Source organism: Anguilla anguilla, chromosome 5, assembly GCF_013347855.1.
Source record: "Anguilla anguilla isolate fAngAng1 chromosome 5, fAngAng1.pri, whole genome shotgun sequence".
Taxonomy (NCBI): Eukaryota; Metazoa; Chordata; class Actinopteri; order Anguilliformes; family Anguillidae; genus Anguilla; species Anguilla anguilla.
In genome coordinates this window covers 8572337-8593825 of record NC_049205.1, presented here as the reverse complement: position 1 = coordinate 8593825, position 21489 = coordinate 8572337, and the positions used below count along the sequence as shown (strand labels likewise).

Genomic DNA, 21489 nt, shown 5'->3' with positions numbered 1-21489 from the left:
ATGTCACGTATTATCAAATTGAGACCTATTATTGACAGCGACGCGCCCATAGTATCCCGAAAAGACGATAATGGCCCTATTGGGCTTCCAGACTCCCTGTCATCCTGCATCGGTGAGCCACGTTTCGCCACGTCTCCGCGCTTGCGCGGTTTATGTTGGTGCTGTTCCGGGGTCGATCGAGGCGGCTGTACAGTAAACCCAATAACACTCTGTACGCAATAAGGACTATATGCTACACACGTAGAATAACAATATTTACTAAATTAAACTGCTGAAAATCTATAACATTTCATAAAGAGAAGGACAAGATGAATTTTTTCAGGGGAGTGATGGGCGGACAGCCGGCGGGTCCACAGCCCTCTGGTGCAGAGACGGTAAGTTGTACCTGAATATGTAAACACGTAAAGCATATTTCTTGTAATTTAGACTGAGATATCCATGTCCCGTATTGTATCGGTTACGAAATGAACGATGTGCAGCGTGACAGTTCAACAATGGTCTAATGGCATTTCCCCCCAAATAGATATTGCAGTGAAGCTCGATAATTAGGTGCGTGTTTGCTAGCAACTTAGTTTTGAATAGCACACCAACCAGGGTACAGTAATTGGACAAAGGTGCCCCCTGCCCTTTTAGCGTATGTATTCATGGCCATAGAAATAAGATCAGATGTTAGCTAACGGCAGGTACACAGCCACAAACTAGAGTTACATTGGTGTCTACCATGTTATTATGCAACGCTCCAGTATGTCAGTTCAGAGCTGCATCTAAAATTGAACAGCCAGAATAGCTAGCCAGCTAGCAATGCTACTTATTTGAATTAACTAGCCAACGCGTTCCCAATTAGTTCTGATGGATGTGACAAACATTACTAAATTGTAGCCCCTGCGCCTTTGTAATTATTTTGTTTTCGTCGTTGAGATGCAACGTTAGCCTAAATATTTGAGTTAAACCAAGGGGCACGCTCTCTGTAATCTATTTTGTCGGGTTCAACCTGACACAATACTCTCAGATTTATGGAGAGAACCAACTGGAAGTAAATGATTGATGTGCTCGAGTCTCCTTTACGATGCACAGTATCAGTGTGTTATTATGACAAATTATGATTTTCAGTATAGCCCGTCAATATTAACGTTACGAGCTCACATTTATGTTTTATATTTCCACCGTTTTAGATTTATATTTTTTTCCATTTCAGGGCATAAGTTTATGGCTTTCCCAATAATTCCTATTTGTCATACAGCTTTTTTTTCTCAGCCAGCATTCAAAGAAAATATGCAGTTCCTTTGATTAGCAATGTGACCAGCAATGTGCAAGGATTGCAGAAGCGCTCCATATATTGATTGACTCTCCTTGTGAGCGACAGTTATGGGCCATTCAGGGCTGTGTAGCTGAGACGTCATTTATATTTAACTTTAGTCTGTTCCCTGACCCCGTTTTGTGAGACAAACTACCTTGCTTTGCATTTCTATAAATGCAAAAATGGAACACTTCTTGATACATTCCATGGCCTAAAGTATGTGGACACCTGAACGTCACACCTATATATGTGCTTGTTGAACACCTCATTCCAAAACCATGGGGATTAATATGGAGTTGAACGTCCCTTCGCTGCTATAACCGCCTCTGTTCTTCTGAGAAGGCTTTCTACGGATTTGCTTCCATTCATCCACAAAAGCAGTAATGAGGTCGGGCACTGATATTAGACAATTAGGCCTGGCTCGCAGTTGCCGTTTCAATTCATCCCAAAGGTGTTTGTTGGGGTTGAGGTCAGGGCTCTGCAGACCAGGCAAGTTCTTCCACACCAAACTCAGCAAACCGTATCTGTATGGAGCCGGCTTTGTGCACGGGGGCATTGTGATGGTGAAACAGGAAAAAAGGGCCTTCCCCAAACTGTTGCCACAAAGCTGGAAGAACAGAAATTCTCTATCATGTCATTGTATGCTGTAGCATTAAGATTTCTCTTCAATGGAAGTGAGTCTTGCAACCAAGAACAGACACTTTTTATGCACTATGCACTTCAACACTCCGGTCCCACTCTGTGAGCTTGTGTGGCCTAGCGCTTCGCGACTGAGCAGTTGTTGCTCCTAGACGTTTCCACTTCACGACAACAGGATTTAGGCCTACAGTTGATCGGAGCAGCTCTAGCAGGGTGGAAATTTGATGAACTGACTTGTTGGAATGGTGGCATCCTATGACAGTGCCACATTGAAAGTCACTGGGCACTTCAGTATGACCCATTCTACTGCCAATGTTTGTCTATGGAGATTGCGTGGCCATATGCTTGATTTTATGCACCTGTTAGCAATGAGTGTGGCTGAGGTAGCTCAACCCACTAATTAGAAGGGGTGTCCACATACCTTTAACCATGTAGTGTAGCTACAGTCTAGCAACTCAGTTTAGTTGTAGGATATCCATGTCTATGTGCCTGTGAATTGGCAGACCACAAGGTCCAATTAATAACAGAATGCTCTGGTCGGCAATGAACCAAGATATATGAAGTGAATGTAGTACTATTGTTAGCTTCAGTAATTAATTCAGTTCTGGGCACTAACAGGCCCCTGCAGTGCCAAAGGAAACGTGAAAATCATCCTAACTGGTCAGCGAGCGGGCACCTTTGCCTCTTGTCCAGCTCATTACAGAGGTAGAAACCGCTCACCTGCTCTTAGAACTGGACGCGTTTACGCCGTCTGAAACACCGACATATCTTCAGGTTTTACTCCAGGACGCACAATGTGCTTTTAGAAGGAAGTCAGACCTGATGCTCTCTGGCTTTGGTTGTGTGTTGGACAGATTCAGAAGCTGTGCGACAGAGTGGCGTCCTCCACGCTGCTGGACGACCGCAGAGACGCAGTCCGCGCGCTCAAATCCCTCTCAAAGGTACGTGCTCCACCCCCTCTGCTGCGTCTGCATGGAGACTCATTTTAAGTGGAAGAGTGACCTTGTCCTTTCCCTGTTTGACTTAAAGTGTATTTGAATGGCTGCATATGTGATGTCCCTAGTCCCTGAGGTTTTTGCCTTGAGAATTTGTTTTGTGCAGTTCGTACGTCATTTATCCGATGTATTTAGGCCACGTACATACAGGTGACCATTTGTAAGCTATGTTGTATTCATAAGATGTGTAATGTGTTTTGTTTTGGAAAAGACTATCTGCGTCCTCGCAACATGTACTTATTGTCAGTAGAACTGAACAAATTACCCAACAGGCTCGAACAGTATTACAGTAGTTCTGCTTGTCATAGGTTATGATCTAAGCATCTTCCCAGTTAGTCACTACTGTCTCAGCTGCCATGTCATGGAGTGGCATTTGCACCTGTAATTTGTAATTGCATTGGTGTTTATACGCTGGTCTGATTGCTTTTGCAGAAATACCGTTTGGAAGTTGGCACACAGGCAATGGGTCACTTGATTCAAATTCTACAGACTGACAGGTTTGCGCTCTTTTTTTTTTTTTTTTTTTTAAATTAAGGAGAGGGCGTCGGCCTGTGGGAGGGCTGGGCGTTTACCTGTGTGGGGTACACGTCCGTGTGTTCGCCATTTTAAACTGCTTCTTATCTTTTCAGGTCAGACTCTGAAATCATTGGATACGCCTTGGATACATTATACAACGTCGTCTGTAATGACGAAGAGGAGGAACAAGGTATATTTTTGTTTGTTAGTACCAGCTATTGACGTTTTACACGGCATACCTGCTGCACAACCATTTCCAGATTGTCAGCAGTTGCTGTGTAAAACGGCTTGTCCAATATGCTGATATTAAAGCATGATATGTAATTTCTCCCCAAAACAGTATGTGATTTACCCTTGCTGATGTGCTTGGAAAAACTAAATTTGTATTTTGGACTCATAACTTAAGTACACGCCTTACATGCTGTGTGCTGAAGTGCTTCGAAATGATGACTTGCTTTGGTCCAATTCTTAATTTTCTTAATTGTCACCATCTTTCAAGTTTCCTTCTCCCTCTATTAATATTTTGCGGTTTGAATATGATTCTCTCCGTGTTAAAGTTAGGTTCTGCTTGTGTGTGTTCACGTTGTTTGCTGATATGCACTCTCTCTGTCCCATGCTTAACTCTACAGATGAATCAGAAGGTAAAATCTCTTCCTTTGCATGGTGCTCTTTAACTAGTAGCTAAAGCTGCTTGTGAAATCACTAAATACGTGGAGGTTTGGTTCAGTGTTTGGTCCTGGCATTGCTGAGCATCCAGTGACTTAAGAATACTCTATAATATCTAACTGCATTAACCATCACTGCAACAGTCGCTGGGTAGCACAGCTCTTCCTCGCTGCCTGCGGGTGTGTGTGTGTATGTGTGTGCGAAGTGCACTAATGTGGTGTGGCATCTTTAGGTCTTTATGTGCGGTCTTAGAGGGTCAGGTGTATCCTGTAAGGTATGTTATAGAGCTGACCTCAGCTACAGCCCGTTCTTCAACGCCTGCAGTGTAGCTTTAGGATCAGGCAAATACTATCCAGGTGTGTTATGGATCTGGTCTTCTGCCTGCTCTTTAGCACCTGCATGACAGTCTAGGGGTCAGGTAGAGTATTACCTGTAAGGTGTGTTACAGAGCTGAGTTTAGCTACAGCGTGCCCTTCAGCACCTGCAGTGCAGTCTAAGAATCCGGAATATTCCGTGGCTATGGCATGCTCTTCTACACCTGCCCCCGTGTTGCGATGGTCCTTTTTCACTCTCTCCCCTCGTGTCTCACTGACTTTTCTTTTGGAGTTTAATCCTCACTTTGGCAACTAAGTATTGACTTAATGTTCACCGTTTCTGAACTGTCTTTAGTTTAGCTTAGCATTGGCCTTGTAGAGGTGTTTATTCATGTGTCTTGGTGAGTATCCTTGTGTTAGTTTTGGTTGTGTTGGTATGTGTTGACTGTGCGTTGTCTGTGTTCTGGTGTTGGTGTTGGTTATATCTTGGAGTGTAACCTTGTGCTTGTGTTGGTTGCGTATTGGTGGGTGTGTTAGCACTAGCTGTGTGCACCCTTGCTTTTACAGTGCTGGTTGTGTTTTGTAGCTTACCTTCATGCTGGCATTGGCTATGCATTGTGTGTGTCCTTGTGTTACAGAGGAGAACTCTCAGAAACAGACCGATGACTTGGGAGCTCAGTTCACGGACATTTTAATCAAAGAACCCGAAAACGTGACTCTTATCCTGTCCCTGCTGGAGGTAAGCTTTGTGTTTCCGAGTGAGGAAATGCGGATCTGTTACTGGGCTTCTGAGGGACTTTCACATTGTACACGTTTCACATTGACTGCGGAGTAACAGTGATCCATGTTATGAGCTGTAGAGGTTTTTCTTGCGTCTGAGAGGATGGTACCTGTCGCGTGTTGTGTTGGTTTTGCTGTGCCGTAGCGATGTCGTGTGTTCACTCTGCCTGTTGTAGGCGTTTTATTGTGCGGTGGTAATGCTGCTTGTCTCGCGGTGCAGGAGTTTGATTTCCAGGTGCGATGGCCGGGGGTCAAGCTGCTGACATCCCTCCTGAAGAACCAGTGCGCTCAGGTGCAGGGCATCATCCTCGTCAGCCCCATGGGTATGTACTAACTGCCCCTGTAAACTGCCCCCATAAATACTGCCCCCACAAACTACCTCCGTCAACTTCCTACCAACATATACCCCCGTCAATTGCCCTTGTCAACTGCCCTCACCAACTGCCCCCTTCAACTGCCTCCATCAACTGCCCCCGTCAACTGCCCCCATCAACTCCCCCGACCAACTGTCCTCACAAACTGTCCCCGTCAACAGCCCCCACAAACTGCTCCCACCAACTTCCCCCATTGACCCCATGAGTTTGTACTTACTTCTCCAGGCCAAAGTGTTCTTTCCCTATGACACATGATAATGCTCACATCCTCCTGTTACTCAATTATTTCTGTAGTCACTGTACACCCATCAGCTCGCATGTTTCTTTTTTTAATGTCTTGAGCTGGCTGCATTTTCTCCTGTTAATAGTGCAAGCGGAGTTGGTTGTGTGTGGAGCTAACCTGGGCTTTGCCTTGGCGCGTGTGTGTCTGCTTTTCCTTTTTTTCCCTGCAGGTGTCTCCAGGCTTATGGACCTTCTGGCTGACTCCAGAGAAGTCATTCGGAATGATGTAAGTGCTCGTGTTATACCACCCCAGCTAATAGCCCTTCCGTTTGGGGAAAGACAACCCATTTTCTTGTTCTAGTGGTATGGTCATAGAGCTGCGGGATATGCTGTCTGGACCTACCCTGTGTTTTACCAGTTTAAAGCCTGAAATTCCTACAGTTGTTCCTTAATGATTAACGGATGCATGTTGTTTCCCCTTATAGGGCCTGCTGCTGCTTCATCAGCTGACTAAAGGAAATGCCGCCATTCAAAAGATTGTGGCTTTTGAAAACGCCTTCGAGAGACTTCTGGATATTATCACAGAGGAGGGCACCAGTGATGGAGGTAAGCGGATCGGATCATTCCTTTTTGGAAATTCCCTAAAGATGGGGTGGAATGGTGTGATGTTGTTGTCATGGCATTGCCTAGGGAGAGAGGGGAACCTCATCGTGCAGTTTGATTCAATTTGAACTGGAATGTCAATGAATGGCTTGCAGTGCTTTATTTGGCTGTCAGTGCTGGGAGTATTGACTCCTCCCTGGTTTGAATGTGGCCTCAGGCATTGTGGTGGAGGACTGCCTGCTGCTGTTGCTGAACCTGCTGAAGAACAACAGCTCCAACCAGAACTTCTTCAAGGAAGGCTCCTACATCCAGCGCATGAAGCCCTGGTTTGAGGTGGGGGACGACAACTCTGGCTGGTCGGCTCAGAAGGTGACCAACCTGCACCTCATGCTCCAGGTGAGTGTGGGGGGGGGGGGGGGGGGTCTGTGACGCTCGTTTATGATGTTAGGAGTGCCATCAACCAATAGGAAAGTGAGCATTGTAGCGATCCTGACCATATGATTGTTTGTGTAGCTGGTCAGAGTGGTGGTTTGAATGTGTGTTTCTAGCTGGTCAGAGTGGTGATTTGATTGATTGTGTATTTGTGTGTTTTTAGCTGGTCAGAGTGGTGATTTGATTGATTGTGTATCTGTGTGTTTCTTGCTGGTCAGAGTGGTGATTTGATTGTGTTGCTGGTCAGAGTGGTGATTTGATTGTGTTGCTGGTCAGAGTGGTGATTTGATTGATTGTGTATTTGTGTGTTTCTAGCTGGTCAGAGTGATGGTTTCTCCAGTAAACTCCCCTGGAGCCACCGGCAGCTGTCAGAAGTGCATGTTCCAGTGTGGCCTCCTCCAGCAGCTCTGCACTATCCTCATGGCCACCGGTGTCCCTGCTGACATCCTCACTGAGGTAAGGGCACAAAACGCCTCCTGTGGTACATTCTCTTCTATATAATCTTTTTCCCCCTCTTCCCAAATGTGGGATGCCTGCAGCCTCTTAGTTTTTTTTTAATTATTTGGAACACAGAGAATTGCTGTTGGTTTTAAAATGGACTGACGTTCCTCATCTTGCTCTTTGACTCCTGCAGACCATAAATACTGTATCGGAAGTCATCCGCGGTTCCCAGGCCAACCAGGACTACTTCTCGTCCGTGAACGCGCCCTCCAACCCCCCCAGGTGAGACGCCGCCTCTCCCCTCCGTTCGTTCCGCGCGTTCCGCAGCGCGGTTGAGAGGCGTTGTCATGGTGATTGCCGTTCGCGGTTGCAGGCCTGCCATCGTGGTGCTGCTGATGTCCATGGTGAACGAGCGGCAGCCCTTCGTCCTGCGCTGCGCGGTCCTGTACTGCTTTGAGTGCTTCCTGTACAAGAACCAGAAGGGCCAGGGAGAGATCGTCTCCACGCTCTTGCCCTCAACCATCGATGGTGAGTACCGCCTGCCAGCTGCAAGACTATGAACACAGCTGCCTGGGTGAGGTAGATGATGACCTCAGACGGTTGGTCATATAAAAGCTTATTTTAGAGGGGGTTTTGCAGTTACTTTGGATGGAAGATTTGTTTTTCGGAACTGGGGAATGATATTTATAATTTGGATGAGGTGAATGATGTATAATTATTTTGATTGAGGTGGTGGTATATGATTATTTTGCGTGGGATGGAATATTGGATAGCGTGAATGATGTATATAATTCGTTTGGATAGGGTGAATGCTGTATATAAGTAGTTTGATATGGTAAATGGTGTATCTAATTAGTTTGTATGGGGTGAATGATGTATGTAATTAGTTTGAATGGGGTGAATGGTATATATAATTAGTTTGGATGGGGTGAATGGTGTATGTAACTCATTTGGATGGTGTGAATGATGTATATAATTAGTTTGGATGGGGTGAATGGTGTATGTAACTCATTTGGATGGTGTGAATGATGTATATAATTGGTTAGGCTGGGGTAAGTGACCCGGGGTTTGCTCCTCTCCAGCGAACTCGATCTCGGCGGGGCAGCTGCTGTGCGGGGGTCTGTTCTCGGCGGACTCGCTGTCTAACTGGTGCGCGGCGGTGGCGCTGGCCCACGCCCTGCAGGACAACCTGACCCAGAAGGAGCAGCTCCTGCGGGTGCAGCTGGCCACCAGCCTGGGGAACCCGCCCGTGTCCCTGCTGCAGCAGTGCACCAACATCCTGTCCCAGGTACGGCCTGGGGGGGGGCCAACCTGTCCCAAGTACTGCCCAGGGGTTGGGGGGGCCTCAGTCAGTGCTAGGCCTCACTGATTTCCCAGCTTTGTTTGTGGAGGGACACTTCTGTGTGTTTATCGCATGAGGTCTGTAATAAGGAAGTCAATCAGGTAAGCAAGTCAGAGGGGCCTTCGCGGGGGGCGGGGCCATCACTAGCAGATAATCCAACGTTTGGGGCGGGGCACTGCACAGGTGTTGGAAGAAATATGACGCTCACTGGTAGGACAGTAATAGGGAGCTGAACAGGTGTTGAATTGACCACCTGTGCGAGGGGGCAGGAGCGTCTTCCCCCGTAGGAGATACAGCTCTGCAGCCAGTCTGCTGGAGAACCACAGACAGTGTTTGAGCGATGAATCTCAGCTGTGTGCCGTTGTGATTTTCAGGGTGATAAGATCACCAGGAGGGTGAGTAGGCGGTTGGTTGTTGTTGGCTGGGGGGTGTGGCTTCTCTGTGTTGTGCTGTGTCGCGTCGTGTTGTGCCGTAGACTGACATGGCTGTCTCAGCTAAAGCTCTGGACTGATCACTCCGCAGCCCTCCGTCGAAATATTCAAACTTAAACTGCTTTTTTTACCCCGGCGGCCATGTTGCAAAACGGCCTGGAAATCAGACTTGCGACTGAGGTTGTGGGTTCGATTCCCAGCTAAAGCGCCTTTGTACCCGTCAGTTACAGTAGATGCTTTACTTGTTCTGCTTCAATAAAATATACAGCTGTATAAATGGATGTGTAAATCACTCGATAAGAGCATCTTCTTTTTATTATTGTTGGGGCACTGAGGATTTGTGGGTTGAATACTGATTAATCCTGTTGCTGTGTCAGTTATTTGGCTTATGGTCCTTATCTCTTTAAGGCTGTTTAATGGGTCATTAGTCATGTGATTAGTAACTCCTGTGATTATTCAGTATGGAGTTTTGGGGACACTGTAAATTATTTAGGTCATTTTTCCACATTAAGGGGAAATGCGTTGGTCACCTTTACATTAAACAATATTTTTGTGTTTAATACATAATTTTCCTGGTGTTGAATTAGTTTTGGTTGTAATGATCCCATTAAAATCACCGCCTGGTAATTTTCTAATCTTTACTAAGAATATTCTTGGTGTTGGAAATTAACCATATTAATTGCTAATGGGTGTGCAGTGTTTTTTGATCATATTATTGAATTAAAAATGTGTAAGGCGCTGTGTTTGGTGAATACATAAAAAACATGCGGACGCTGTGGCCCTCCAGGACTGCAGTTTGACCCCAGTCCTCTAGAGCACACCACTCACCCTCTGCAGTCCTCTGCACTTGCCTCAGTTGACCAGGGGGTGGAGCCAGCGGGCTTGAAAAGCAGTGTAAGCAGAAGTTTGTTTGTCTGTTTTTCAGGGCAGCAAGGTGCAGACGAGGGTGGGGCTGCTCATTCTCCTGTGCACGTGGATCAGCAGCTGCCCCATCGCCGTCACCCACTTCCTGCACAACCAGGACAACATCCCCTTCGTATCCTTCTGCTCGATCAGTCAGTTCCCCACAAAGTCTGTCTCCAGAAGCATGAATTCTACCACGCTCAAACCTATACAACAAGGGACATTCAATAAAAGCAAACAAAATTATATTTTCGAAATGATTTTCACTGAAACATGTTTTTTGGCCGTCCAAGACACTTGTATTTTGTAAAAAAAAAGATAATAATAGATAATTTTTCTGTGGGGACTTAGGAGGATATGGAGCCGAGTATCTGATTGGTCCGTGCAGAGGCTGTAAATGCGGTTCCTTAGCGTGTGTCCCGCAGCTGACGGGCCAGATCTCTGAGAACCTGGGGGAGGACGAGCGCCTGGTGCAGGGTCTGTGTGCCCTCCTGCTGGGAATCTGCATCTACTACAACGACAACTCGCTGGAGAACTACACCAAGTATGGCCGCCGCCCGCTCCCCGCCTCACGCCCGTTTCAAAAGCCTGAGGCTAGCGTTGCGCGCAATGTCTCGCCTGAAGATATTAGCACAGAATTGCGTGCGGCACACAAAGGAAAAAGTGCAGTGCTAGCCTGAGCTGGAGCAAGCGTCTCCGCTGCATGCTTTCTTCAGTGCTCTAAAATCAATTTTGTGACTTAAATTTTAACAAACTGTGGTCCTCTAATTATCTCGCTTGTATGTTGTCTCCTCGTTAGTGTATTTCTACTTTGTTTCCTATGTGTTGTATCTTTCTTAGCATTGAGAGAGTTTCAAGGTGACTCAAGTTGACTGTTCATTCTGTTAAGACGCACCACACTTCCACTCTCATCTAGAACATAGTCTTACACTTTATTTTAAGCATTACTATTATGAGGGGCAACAGGCTTTTGCAGGGCATTATGGGAGATGTAGTCCAGTGCCTTCCTTTCCTGATACCCGGGTTGCATCTTTGGTGTTTTTTTTTCCTGATGCTGAGCATGGTGTGATTCTGCTTGCCCTCCTCAGGGAGAAGCTGAAGCAGCTGATAGAGAAGAGGATTGGGAAGGAGAACTTTGTGGAGAAGCTGAGCTCCATTAACAAGCACGAGCTGTACTCTCGGGCTGCTCAGAAGCCCCAGCCAGCCTGCACCAGTCCGGAGCAGATGCTGTTCGACCACGAATTCACCAAACTGGTTAAAGACCTGGAGGGTGAGAGCACTGCCTCCAATCCCACTATAACTCACCTTTACCTTTACCTCAGTCTCAATCGCCCCTCAACCACTAGTCTAACACTACAGCAGCCATTTGTACTGAGCAGGCCATTGGGATGTGCATCAGGATGTGATGTAGCTTTCATTCTTGGACAAGTATAAATCGTAATATTAAGGTGATGTTAAGAAAAGCCTGATTTAAAATGTAGGAAGCTTTCAGTGTTTCCATGAGAGGTTTAAGTGTATGTAACGTGAGAAGTTATCTGGTCCTGATGTGCTGTGTGTGTGTGCGTGTGTGTGTGTGTGTGTGCGTGTCGGTCCTGCAGGTGTTATTACCAAAGCTGTACACAAGTCCAGCGAGGAGGAGAAGAAAGAGGAAGAAGTGAAGAAGACTCTGGAGCAGCACGACAGCATCGTCACCCAGTATAAGGACCTGATCAGGGAGCAGGTATACCCTCTGCTGTTCCCGCAGGTTAACCCCCCTGTGGTGATGCTCGCTGTGCGGACTAACCTGTGTAAACCCTCCCCACCCCCACCCCCACCCCCGGGGCGGTGCTCGCCGTGTGGACTGACCCCTGTGTCTCCTCGCAGGACACGCAGATAAACGAGCTCAAGGAGCAGGTGTCCTCCATCACCTCCAGGAACGAGCAGCTGCAGGCCACGGTCACCCAGCAGCTGGCCCAGATCCAGCAGCACAGGGACCAGTACAACATCCTCAAGCTCAAGTTAGGTAGGCGCGGTTATGCCTTCCTTAACCACCTTATCATGGGTTCTGAGCCCGATCCGGGAGGGCTGCGGGGTCCTTACAATCAGCAACAGATGTGTGTTTGGTGTTCTTGTTATGTGGTTTTGGTGTTTAGATTATGTGGGTTTGATGTTCAGGTAATGGGGTTTTGGTGTTCCGGTAAAGAGGTTTTGGTGCTCAGGTTATGTGGTTTTGGTGTTTGGGTAATGAGGTTTTGGTGTTCAGGTAATGGGGATTCGGTGTTCAGGTAAAGATGTTTTCGGTGCTCAGGTTATGCGGTTTCGGTGTTCAGGTAATGACAGCCAGCAGCCAGTTGGCCAGGGCGAAGGAGCCCAGATAAACGGGCTCCAGGGGGAGGAGCTGAGCCAGCTGAGGGCGGAGTTAGAGGACCTGCGCAGCCAGCACGCGCAGCTACAGGTCCAGCTGTCAGAGAAGGAGTCGGTCATCGCGAGTCTGGTGAGTGTGTTGGAGTCGACATCCAACTTCTGAAAGCTGCACTTAGACAGTTCATTCTCGGTAGAACCCTTTCTGGACGATGTGTAAAAAAAGAATAGGAAATTGTGACTGGGTTAAAATTGATAGCTTATTGAGCTTTTATTAATAGCATTTGCGGAAATGATCTTTTTTGAGTTTAAAAATGACTGAAGGCATGTAATTGTTACATAATGACTGCTCATTAATGCGTGTTGGTGACCAGTAACAAGTGTCAATTGCTGTGTTGAGTAAAATGTTGACTGTGTTCAACAATAAGTGTTAATTGCTGTGTTGAGTAGAGGTCAGAGGGGACTCAAGCAGTACAAGCTGTTCCCGGAGAGTCTGACAGTCCAGAACTTCTGAAGGTAAATGTGAGATATTAACAAATGCCTGCTCCTCTTTTTTTAAATGGCTAAACCGAAAACATTGTACATAAAACTGATATCTGTTATGAATGAGGTGTGTTACCTTGACGGTAAAGGCCAGGGCTGTGTTTTTGAAAAAATACATTTCATGGTCATTTTTAACAGGAAGTGGAGTCTTTAAGGAGCCAGGTTGAGACGCAGTCAGCAGAGATCAGCCGGCTACAGTCTGAAAGAGAGGAGCTTCAGCTCAGCGCCTCTGTGGTGAGGATGACTCTAACGGCCGTAACGTACGATGAAGTGTAACAGGATGGCCATACGGGCTAGAATGTGTTTCTCTGGAAGACAGGAAAAATTGTTATATTATATCATAAATTAATATTATTTGGGTTTTCTCTGTAAGAGTGCTATAATGTTATACGTTAATATAACATGTATATATTTGCCCCTAACCGTGGATGTTGCAGGTTTATGTCCTGAATATATCTGCTGGTTACGCATCATCTGTACTTGTTATCATGTATGCCATTTCGGAAGCCACTCTGGATAAGAGTGTCTTTTAATGTGATTTCAGGTGTAATGTTCCTATATAATGCCTCGTAATGTTAAGTAACTGTGTTTCTTTTTGGAGGAGGGCTGTAAAGTAATGCGGTCTGATGGCTAAAGTTGCGTGCGTTTTTTTTTCTCTTGCAGGCCTCTGCTCCGGTGCTTTCCGGGGACGCCACGCAGATCAGCGAGCTGGAGAAACGACTCTCCGCCCAGAACACGGAGACGGAGAAACTACAGGTCTGAACGCCGTCGACAGCCTCGAGCGACCGACGCCATTAGCACCCTACCGTACCGCTGCTCCAGACAGCATCATCTTCTGTGTTTTGCCGAACTTTGCCGTGGTCCTTCATTATTAGCAATTTGGTTCAAGTGCGCCCTGCAGTAATGCAGTTGCGTACGGAAAGCATTTACCCTGGTTATTCATGCCCGGCAATCGGATCTCAACAAGGCACTTGCCGCCTCGCTGTTTTTTTTCTTGTGGAAGTAATCGTCACGGTAACCTCTCTTCCCGTTGCGCAGGAGGAGGTGAAGAGGCTGTCGGAATCGCAGAGCGGCCTGGAGCAGCAGCTAGCGACCGCTAACAGCACGGTGGCCATCCTGCAGACGGAGAAGAGCAAGCTCCAGCAGGAAGTGGCCGAGTCCAAAAAGGAGCAAGACGATCTCCTCATGCTGCTGGCCGATCAAGACCAGAAGATCCTGTCGCTGAAGCAGAGGCTCAAGGACCTGGGAGAGTCTGTAAGTCTATTCCCCGCTGATGCAGAAAACGAATCTGGCCAATCAGAGTCTTGCAGGGCAACTAACTCTGCAACATGGATACTTTTTATTGGATGACAATCAGTTAACCAAATTGAGTTCAGTGCATGGCAGGCAGATCCAAAGAGGCCTACTTCACAGTGAGCTTGTACCGGTGTACTACGGCCTGTGTGGAAAATTGTACAATCATCATTAGCTAATCATTTTCATAGCAATTATTCTTGATCATTTCACCATGTCACCGTATGATAATCTGCTTACAGATTGAAGATGAGGATGACTTGGATTCCAAGGACCAGTTTGATGATGATGAGGATGATGAGGAGGACGACGACGAAGATGATGAAGATGAAGAAGAAGAGGACGACGACGAAGCATAGAGAAGATTTGGGAGACTAAAGACATTACTGCACCGTGTAAAGCTAAGACACTACTAGAGAAACGGAAAGGGAAATTGGTCCTTTCATGTCTTACCCTAGACTAAATTTTAATGTTCAGCTTTTATGTTAGGCAAAGGACAAGCAAGTTTCACACAGTAAGCAAACCCAAAGACCCATGTGTTTAGAGTTTTTCATTTTTGGCTGTTTCTCTTGCGAGACAGTGAGCACTCTGATTAATTGCTGGCACTAGTTATTACACTAGTTCCGTGGCCTATGTCAAAAGCTTTTAACACTTTGCCCTGTGTGTAGTTTCTAATTCATTTCAGATGGGGGTGGGCGGAGGGGGTTTGGAATCGGTGGTGAAATAGCCCCAGTGTTAAGGCAAGCCTGGAGTCTGCACATGCCCTGTGATATGAGGACGCATTTTCATTCACGGAGGAACCGATTGAGGCTTGCCTGCTCCTGAAAGCTCCCACGCACAGTCGTGCACCTGCACACGCCCCACGCTGAGTACCTCGGCAACCGACCATGTGTTCCGGGGCGATATCCGCCTGCTGCTTGTCAAATTTGGGGGAAGGTGTGGGAAGGGGGGGGGGGGGGGGTTGGGGGGGCCTGCAGCTTTTCTTATTCAACAGTGATCTCCGATTCAGCAAACTGACGAGGAAATATTTTTGCAAGTTTGTTTGGCTCCGACGTCAAGATATATGTATGATTTTGTATCATATGTCGCATCTACGCTGTCTGGAAAATAAAGAAGTACTTGTGTAGGCAAAGGAGTGTGAGTACTGAAACCTGAATGATTCAGTGTAATACGTCCTCCATCCCAGCTCTTCGTCTGGGGTTTTTCTGTTCATTAAAGGGATACATCACTTTCTAGGGTCTCATATGATCAGTTTTAGCTTTTTGTGTTTTTGGTAGGCCCAGACAGTTTTTATCCATGATGAAGGATATTTGAGATATTTAAAGAGGTTTCTCATGGCTTGCTGGCTTTACTGTGGCGGTTGTATGTCATTCGGCGGGTTTTTGGACTAAAGCAAGAAAATACATGTCAGGTCACTCCAACAGAGCTTGTTCTGTGGTTTTACGTTTCCATAAACCAGTCAATGCCCTGTACCTATGACTGTCAAGGTTATAGGTCTTTGGAAACATTTCTAAATATCAAAAATATCATTCATTGCATGTGTGAACTACGTTGGCCAGTACAAAAACATACATTAGATACAAAATAATGTCAAAACACAGATTTTTTTTTTTTTTTTGCTCGTATACTTTTTTTCATTTGTTCAGTAATTGCTACTTTCAAAAAAATAAAGTTTCCCCTTCAACTACAACGAATGAAGAATACTTTTGGATTAGTCATACCAACCCATGAAATGGAAACTCCAGTTGTCAGTGTGGTGAAGCAAACCCTCATATTATTCATTCGCATGAAAGCATACTCTGAACTTTGACGAATCGAAACCTGATTTTATAGACACAATGGAATGTATATTGTATATGCTGGAGTTATTGTTTGTATGGGTTATATCTTGAATATCAGATGCACAATTATATCGATGTTTGAGACAGAAAATACCGTGTATTACAATGAATGGAGTCATTTTCTGTCTATTTTGTGACTTTGTTGGTTATCAGAACGAATGGATCACAAGCGTTGCCTTCACCCGAAACATGCAGAACATTACACTGCTTGTGTTCTGAGACGGCATGCATAGACGAACATTCAGACGGCCACACGTCTTTTAATTATTTTGCACATGATTGAACCTCTAACAGCTTTAAAGATCTGTTCTGAAACCAAATCTGTTCTGATTAGGTGGTTGAATGGCAACACCCACAGTGAGCGCTGTAGCAATGTGCTGCATACCTGGAGTGGTACACCTAACTTTACACAAGATTGCATCTCCTGTAGCAGTCGAGACCATTTTTACTAGATGGGGGAGGCTGTCCTCCATCACCTGCGCCAATTACTTTGAGCTCACAGCAGATACTGTGTTTGTGTAGAAGAGCATTTAACAAAGGGTGGTAAGATAACATGGACCCACGGTGGATTTGATTGGTCACCTCCAAAAACATAAGGGGGCTCACATCCAATCCAGTGCGGAGACATCTTGGTGAACACGGACTTTCTCGTCTTGTAATGAAAGGGGGACTAGGGCTGTAAATACGCACTGATGATACCGTGAAGTGTCAGTGTTAAATATCCTGCTGCGTTCGCTAATGTTCGGCCCTGTTGAAGTTCTTGAAAAGATGTCCGCCCACGGGAGAATATCTAAAAGGCTAATAAACACGGAAAAGTATCACCAGTGTCATTGAGGGACCATAGAGGTTCCACCATAGACGTTTCATAGCTAAGTTCCGAGGAGTGCTTGAGTGAGAGATAGAAAAGCTGCTGAGGGTAGATTGTGGGAAAGAGTGTTGGAATGGAAAAGCCCTTTCTTTTTTTTTACAATGTGTGTGAAATATCATAGTTAGGCTGTGGTATTGTTTGACCATTGGGAGTTTGGTGCTTGGATCAGTGAAATATTACATGTAAGCTGATTGGAAGCGCCTTTGTAAAATTATTGTAATAATAATTTTGTCCTGTAGTGGGAGCTAGTGTCCTACAGTTGCATTCTCTATTTCTTTCTTGCCTATAATCTCAAATAATTATGGGGAAAAATGGCCCCATTCTCTCAGTATATCTATCTGTCAATTAAAGCACAATGGTAGTAAACCTTTTGGTCAGTAAAGAGTTTTATTTAGGATAAAAGGTAACAAACAAAACATGAATTTAAAAAGTTGTGTTGAGAAAGTCTGAGGTCAGAATGATCAAGTGGTGAGGATGAGGCTGGTCACCCCCCCCCCCCCCCCCCAATCCCCCTCCCCTTCATGATAACAGGAAAAAGACAGTTTTCGCAAAAATGTGGAGGGGGGAGGGTGCCACAAACGGTTGACTGCCCTTTGAGGACCGTGGCGCAGAGGGGGGCGGAGCGTCTCAGTCAGTGAGTCGCCTCCTGCTCCTCAGGTGAGCAGTGGCGACGGCGCAGATCATGCCCAGCTGGCCGCAGCCCAGCACGGCGACGTACAGCGGGTAAAACAGGGCACCGCCCGGGCCGCTGTGGTTAGCTGCACCGCCCGGGCCGCTGTGGTTAGCTGGACCGATTGAGCCGCTGTGGTTAGCTGGAACTGGAGCTGCAGCACACACAGAGAGAGAGAGAGAGAGAGATCTGCCAACTTTGTTCTAGAAAAAGGAAGGCCTAGTTCCTCAAATTTGCTCTGACCTGGGTTAAAGTGCTTTCAAAATTTCATGCCCCTCAATCCCAAAATGTATTGCATAAGGAACTTAAACCTAACTCTGCTTTAACTCCTGGTCATTTTGATCAAGGCTCTGATCTTGACCTTTGTTACAACTGTGTGCAATTACATTACATTACAGGCATTTAGCAGACGCTCTTATCCAGAGCGACTTACACAACTTTTTACATAGCACTTTACATTGTATCCATTTATACAGCTGGATATATATACTGATATAATTGCTTTTAGAAATTATTTTTTAATAATTGTCCTTTTATTAATTAAAGTATTTCTTTTATATGTATTTATTATTAGTGGTATTACTATTATTAGTTTTAATTTATTATTTTCATTTATTTTTACTTTTTTTTAACTTTTGTTGCTTTAATGTATTCTGTAATCTCAGTACCATTGTAAATGAGGGCTCGTTCCCTCCAAGAATTAAATAAAAGTTGATTGACTGACTGTTAGAATAACATATATTTATATGTATAACTGTTTGTGTAATATATATATAACTGTATATCCTGGGTATGGTGAAAATGTTACCTCTTTCACAGCCCGCACAAACTTTAGTTACAGGTTGGGTTGCTGAGTCAGCAGGGTCTATAAACAATGAGTTAAAACAAAGATATGAAGTTACTGCCAAATGAATTATTTGGCCACTTTATTAGGTACACATCATCATTATTACATTACATTTATTTGGTAGACACTTTTATCCAAAGCATCGTACAATAGGTGCATACCGACAGTCATTGCAACAACTACAAAACACAGGTCCGAAAAGTACAATACTCTTCATGTAACAGTTATCCAAAGCCATGAACACATTAAGCCCAGTAAACATAGGCTAGGTCAGAAAGTTATGGTAAATCAAACTAGGACTTAATCATAGGACTGGGATTTACTACGATTTACCACTTGCTCGTTAGCACAAATAGCCTGCTCCTCCAAATAGCAAATCATGTTGCTGGAACTCAATATACATAGCACTCAGACATGGTGAAGTGGTTTAACTGTTAGACTAACCAGCCGCCTATTTTCAACACAGCGTGGGTTACCTTGCCAAAAAAGGAGCGTGCACAGTGGGGAATCTGTAAATTTGGGTAAATACATTTGTATGCAGGAGAAAGGAACGTTTCTGCTTTCTAAATGAACCAACGTCCATTAAAACAGGATCTGTCACACACCACCAATGGAAAGCCAATGCGGCAGTGAAACCAGCTACATTGTTAAAATAATTACTCCTGCCAATATAGCATAAGTGGGTCATTGCCCTGTTGCAGATTTAAGTGTTGGTCAATAGGTTTTGAGCCATTTGGTTGGATCTGAGCACTACCTCCATCATGTTTCACAGATGAGCCGGGTGCTTTGGATCAAGAGACTTTCCTTTCTTTTCCCCACGCTTTTCTCTTTCCATCACTTTGATGCAGGTTACCACAAAACTCATCTGATCTTAGTTTGTTCCAGAACTCCACAAGTTCTTTTTTAAGGACTTTTATTTATTTATTTTTTAAACAAACTTTAACCTGGGCTTTCTTTTCTTCAGGCTTACCAGTGGTTTATATCTTGTGGTAAACCCTGAGGTTATGCTGGTATAGTCTTCCTTTCGTGGTAGTCTTTGGCATGTCTATGCCTTCATCCTGGAGAGTGTTCGTCACAATTGAAAGCATTCTTCAGTCATCCAGTTGTCTTCCATGGTCTACCAGGTTGTTTGCTATTGATCACCAGAACCTTCTCACTTCTTAATAATGAACCAAACAGTTGATCTTGACACACCCAATGGTTTGGCCATGTTTCTGAACAGTTTTTTTTTCTTTTTTCAGTCCATGATGGACTGATTTACTGGAATTGACACTTCTTTAGTTCTTATGTTGACATGGTAACTTGGCATCCATAAGGCATGCTTTTAGGACTGTTTGTCACTTCAGGATCATAGAGTAAACTCAAATATCGAAAAAGACCGTCTCTAGATTCTGTGCTCCAGACACCTGGAATTCTTTTACAACAAACTCAGAAGCTAGATACTTAAGTGTCTCGAAATTCAAAAATCAAAATGATACATAATTTGGTTAGCCTAAATTGTGAATTTTTTAAAGTAGTTTTCATTTATGTTGTTACCTTTTAATGGCTGTTTTAAATTACCACATGCTTAGTTTTAAAAAAAATCTTAAATAATTATGTATTTACCAAACATTGTACTACTTATTTTTCTTAATTTGCTGTATTTTATGTGTACATTTATCACATCTGCCCTCAATGTGTCTACAAGCTTAAATAAGGGTTGCAATTAATTAAACAGATGAGCAGCCAAATGTCCAGTTTTGGTCCCCCAAAATGTATAAAATGTATAAAAATATTAATAACGCGGCTACAGTTTCTAGACGATTCGTTCCCTATAGATTCAAATACCTGCGAATTAAAGCTGACAGTCTGCACTTTTAACACCATGTTCATTGTTTCTTATCAAATGCAATGTGCTGGAATACAGAACCAAAACCATGTGTGTTTGGTGTGTGTATATGATTCATTTGCGGTTAAATGAAACGCGTTACAATTAGGCAGTCTGAGATAAGCGAAACAGTGCTTACATATCGTATATCATCATGCAAATTATCATGAACATTTTCCAAACGAATAGATAGACTACATTCAATACGTTCATTTCGAAACAATAACTTACCCAGAAGTTGGGTTCCTTTTCCAAACTGTAGAGTTCGACCCTCTTTCCCCGTGCAATAATACAGCGCATAATCATCCTCTTTTATGTCCGTAACCGTCAGGGCGATTGATCGATTTGAAATGACTCCGACGAAACGATTGCTTTGTCGAAGGACAACAAGAATTTTACCGTCATCATCAAGTTTTGCGACCAGAAGAACGCTGGGGATTTGACCGGGTCCATGTCTCAGCCAGGTAATCTCAAAGTGGTATGAGATAGTACAGTGAAATTTCACAGTGTCTCCCAGATTAACTTTCCTCTGGACTATCGTTTCCAGAGACTCCTTCATGAAGCTAAATACTGAAACGGCAACAGCAAAGAAAGAAATAAAGAAAGAAATAGCTATCAGTGTTATTATTATTATTATTATTATTATTATTTTTATTATTATTATTATTATATCTGAACAAGTAAACCCAACTGAAGACTCACCAAAGAGTGAAATAATACAAGAGAATCGCATTCTAAGATGACTTCGACTCCGATGCCGCTGGCTATGAGACTGCCGCTTTATCACACTATATGATTTACAATGTTTTTTTTACGTTCTTTACGAAAGACGTCTTTCCGTCCGGGACTTTCTGTTTTGAAGTGGCCCTGTAAGTGGTTGCTTTCTGGCCAACAGGAAGTATATTTCCTGTTGAGTTTCCTTTGACATCTTTTGCTTTACGTAAAGGTCTACACAGAAGCGCAAATTATGTAGACCTTGAAGCACAATATTTACAGCCAATCGGATTTATTTGATATCCAAACACTATGTGGAAAAATGTTTGACACTTATGCAGCATTAAAAAAATTGGTTCGGAGAAAATGTTGGAACCACGAGGTGTAAAATATCATACATGTTATTTTAATTTTAAGAGGACAAAAAGCAATTTTAAGACATTGTGAGTCACGATGAGAACGTGGAGAAATATAGTCTCAGCCCTCTTATTTCAGTACAATCAAAGAAGCTTTTCAAAGAGGAAATTGCCCACCCCACCCCCAAAACATAT

At 44.4% G+C, this 21489-nt stretch overlaps 1 protein-coding gene and 1 gene segment (V, D, J or C); one reads left to right on the top strand and one right to left on the bottom strand.

Moving 5' to 3' along the window:
- Positions 1 to 137: 137 nt before the first annotated feature.
- LOC118227789 (general vesicular transport factor p115-like) lies at positions 138 to 14780 on the top strand. 2 transcript variants are annotated; one of them, XM_035418675.1, is made up of 25 exons: positions 138 to 374; positions 2791 to 2877; positions 3364 to 3428; positions 3561 to 3637; positions 4077 to 4088; positions 5066 to 5166; positions 5428 to 5530; positions 6034 to 6089; positions 6289 to 6409; positions 6624 to 6802; positions 7154 to 7294; positions 7473 to 7561; positions 7653 to 7807; positions 8362 to 8567; positions 9978 to 10088; positions 10381 to 10499; positions 11044 to 11225; positions 11554 to 11675; positions 11819 to 11957; positions 12265 to 12428; positions 12746 to 12811; positions 12977 to 13072; positions 13502 to 13594; positions 13877 to 14092; positions 14374 to 14780. In XM_035418675.1, exons 1-25 carry the CDS (start codon positions 309 to 311, stop codon positions 14488 to 14490), a joined length of 2883 nt encoding a protein of 960 aa, XP_035274566.1. In that variant the 5' UTR covers positions 138 to 308; the 3' UTR covers positions 14491 to 14780. The 2 variants fall into 2 exon arrangements, with proteins under 2 accessions (XP_035274566.1, XP_035274567.1); XM_035418676.1 differs by lacking the exon at positions 4077 to 4088.
- A 2422-nt stretch (positions 14781 to 17202) lies between these two features.
- LOC118227803 lies at positions 17203 to 21090 on the bottom strand. The segment is given in 3 exon segments: positions 17203 to 17664; positions 20456 to 20794; positions 20927 to 21090. Coding segments are annotated over 3 exon segments (567 nt in total).
- Positions 21091 to 21489: the final 399 nt, after the last annotated feature.

What these genes read in the sequence shown, in the direction of transcription:
- LOC118227789 (XM_035418675.1), top strand. Translation starts at nt 309, where the DNA reads ATGAATTTTTTCAGGGGAGTGATGGGCGGACAGCCGGCGGGTCCACAG. An exon ending in AGCCCTCTGGTGCAGAGACG is followed by an intron (nt 375 to 2,790) that starts GTAAGTTGTACC and finishes TGTGTTGGACAG; the next exon opens with ATTCAGAAGCTGTGCGACAG. An exon ending in GCACCAACATCCTGTCCCAG is followed by an intron (nt 8,568 to 9,977) that starts GTACGGCCTGGG and finishes TCTGTTTTTCAG; the next exon opens with GGCAGCAAGGTGCAGACGAG.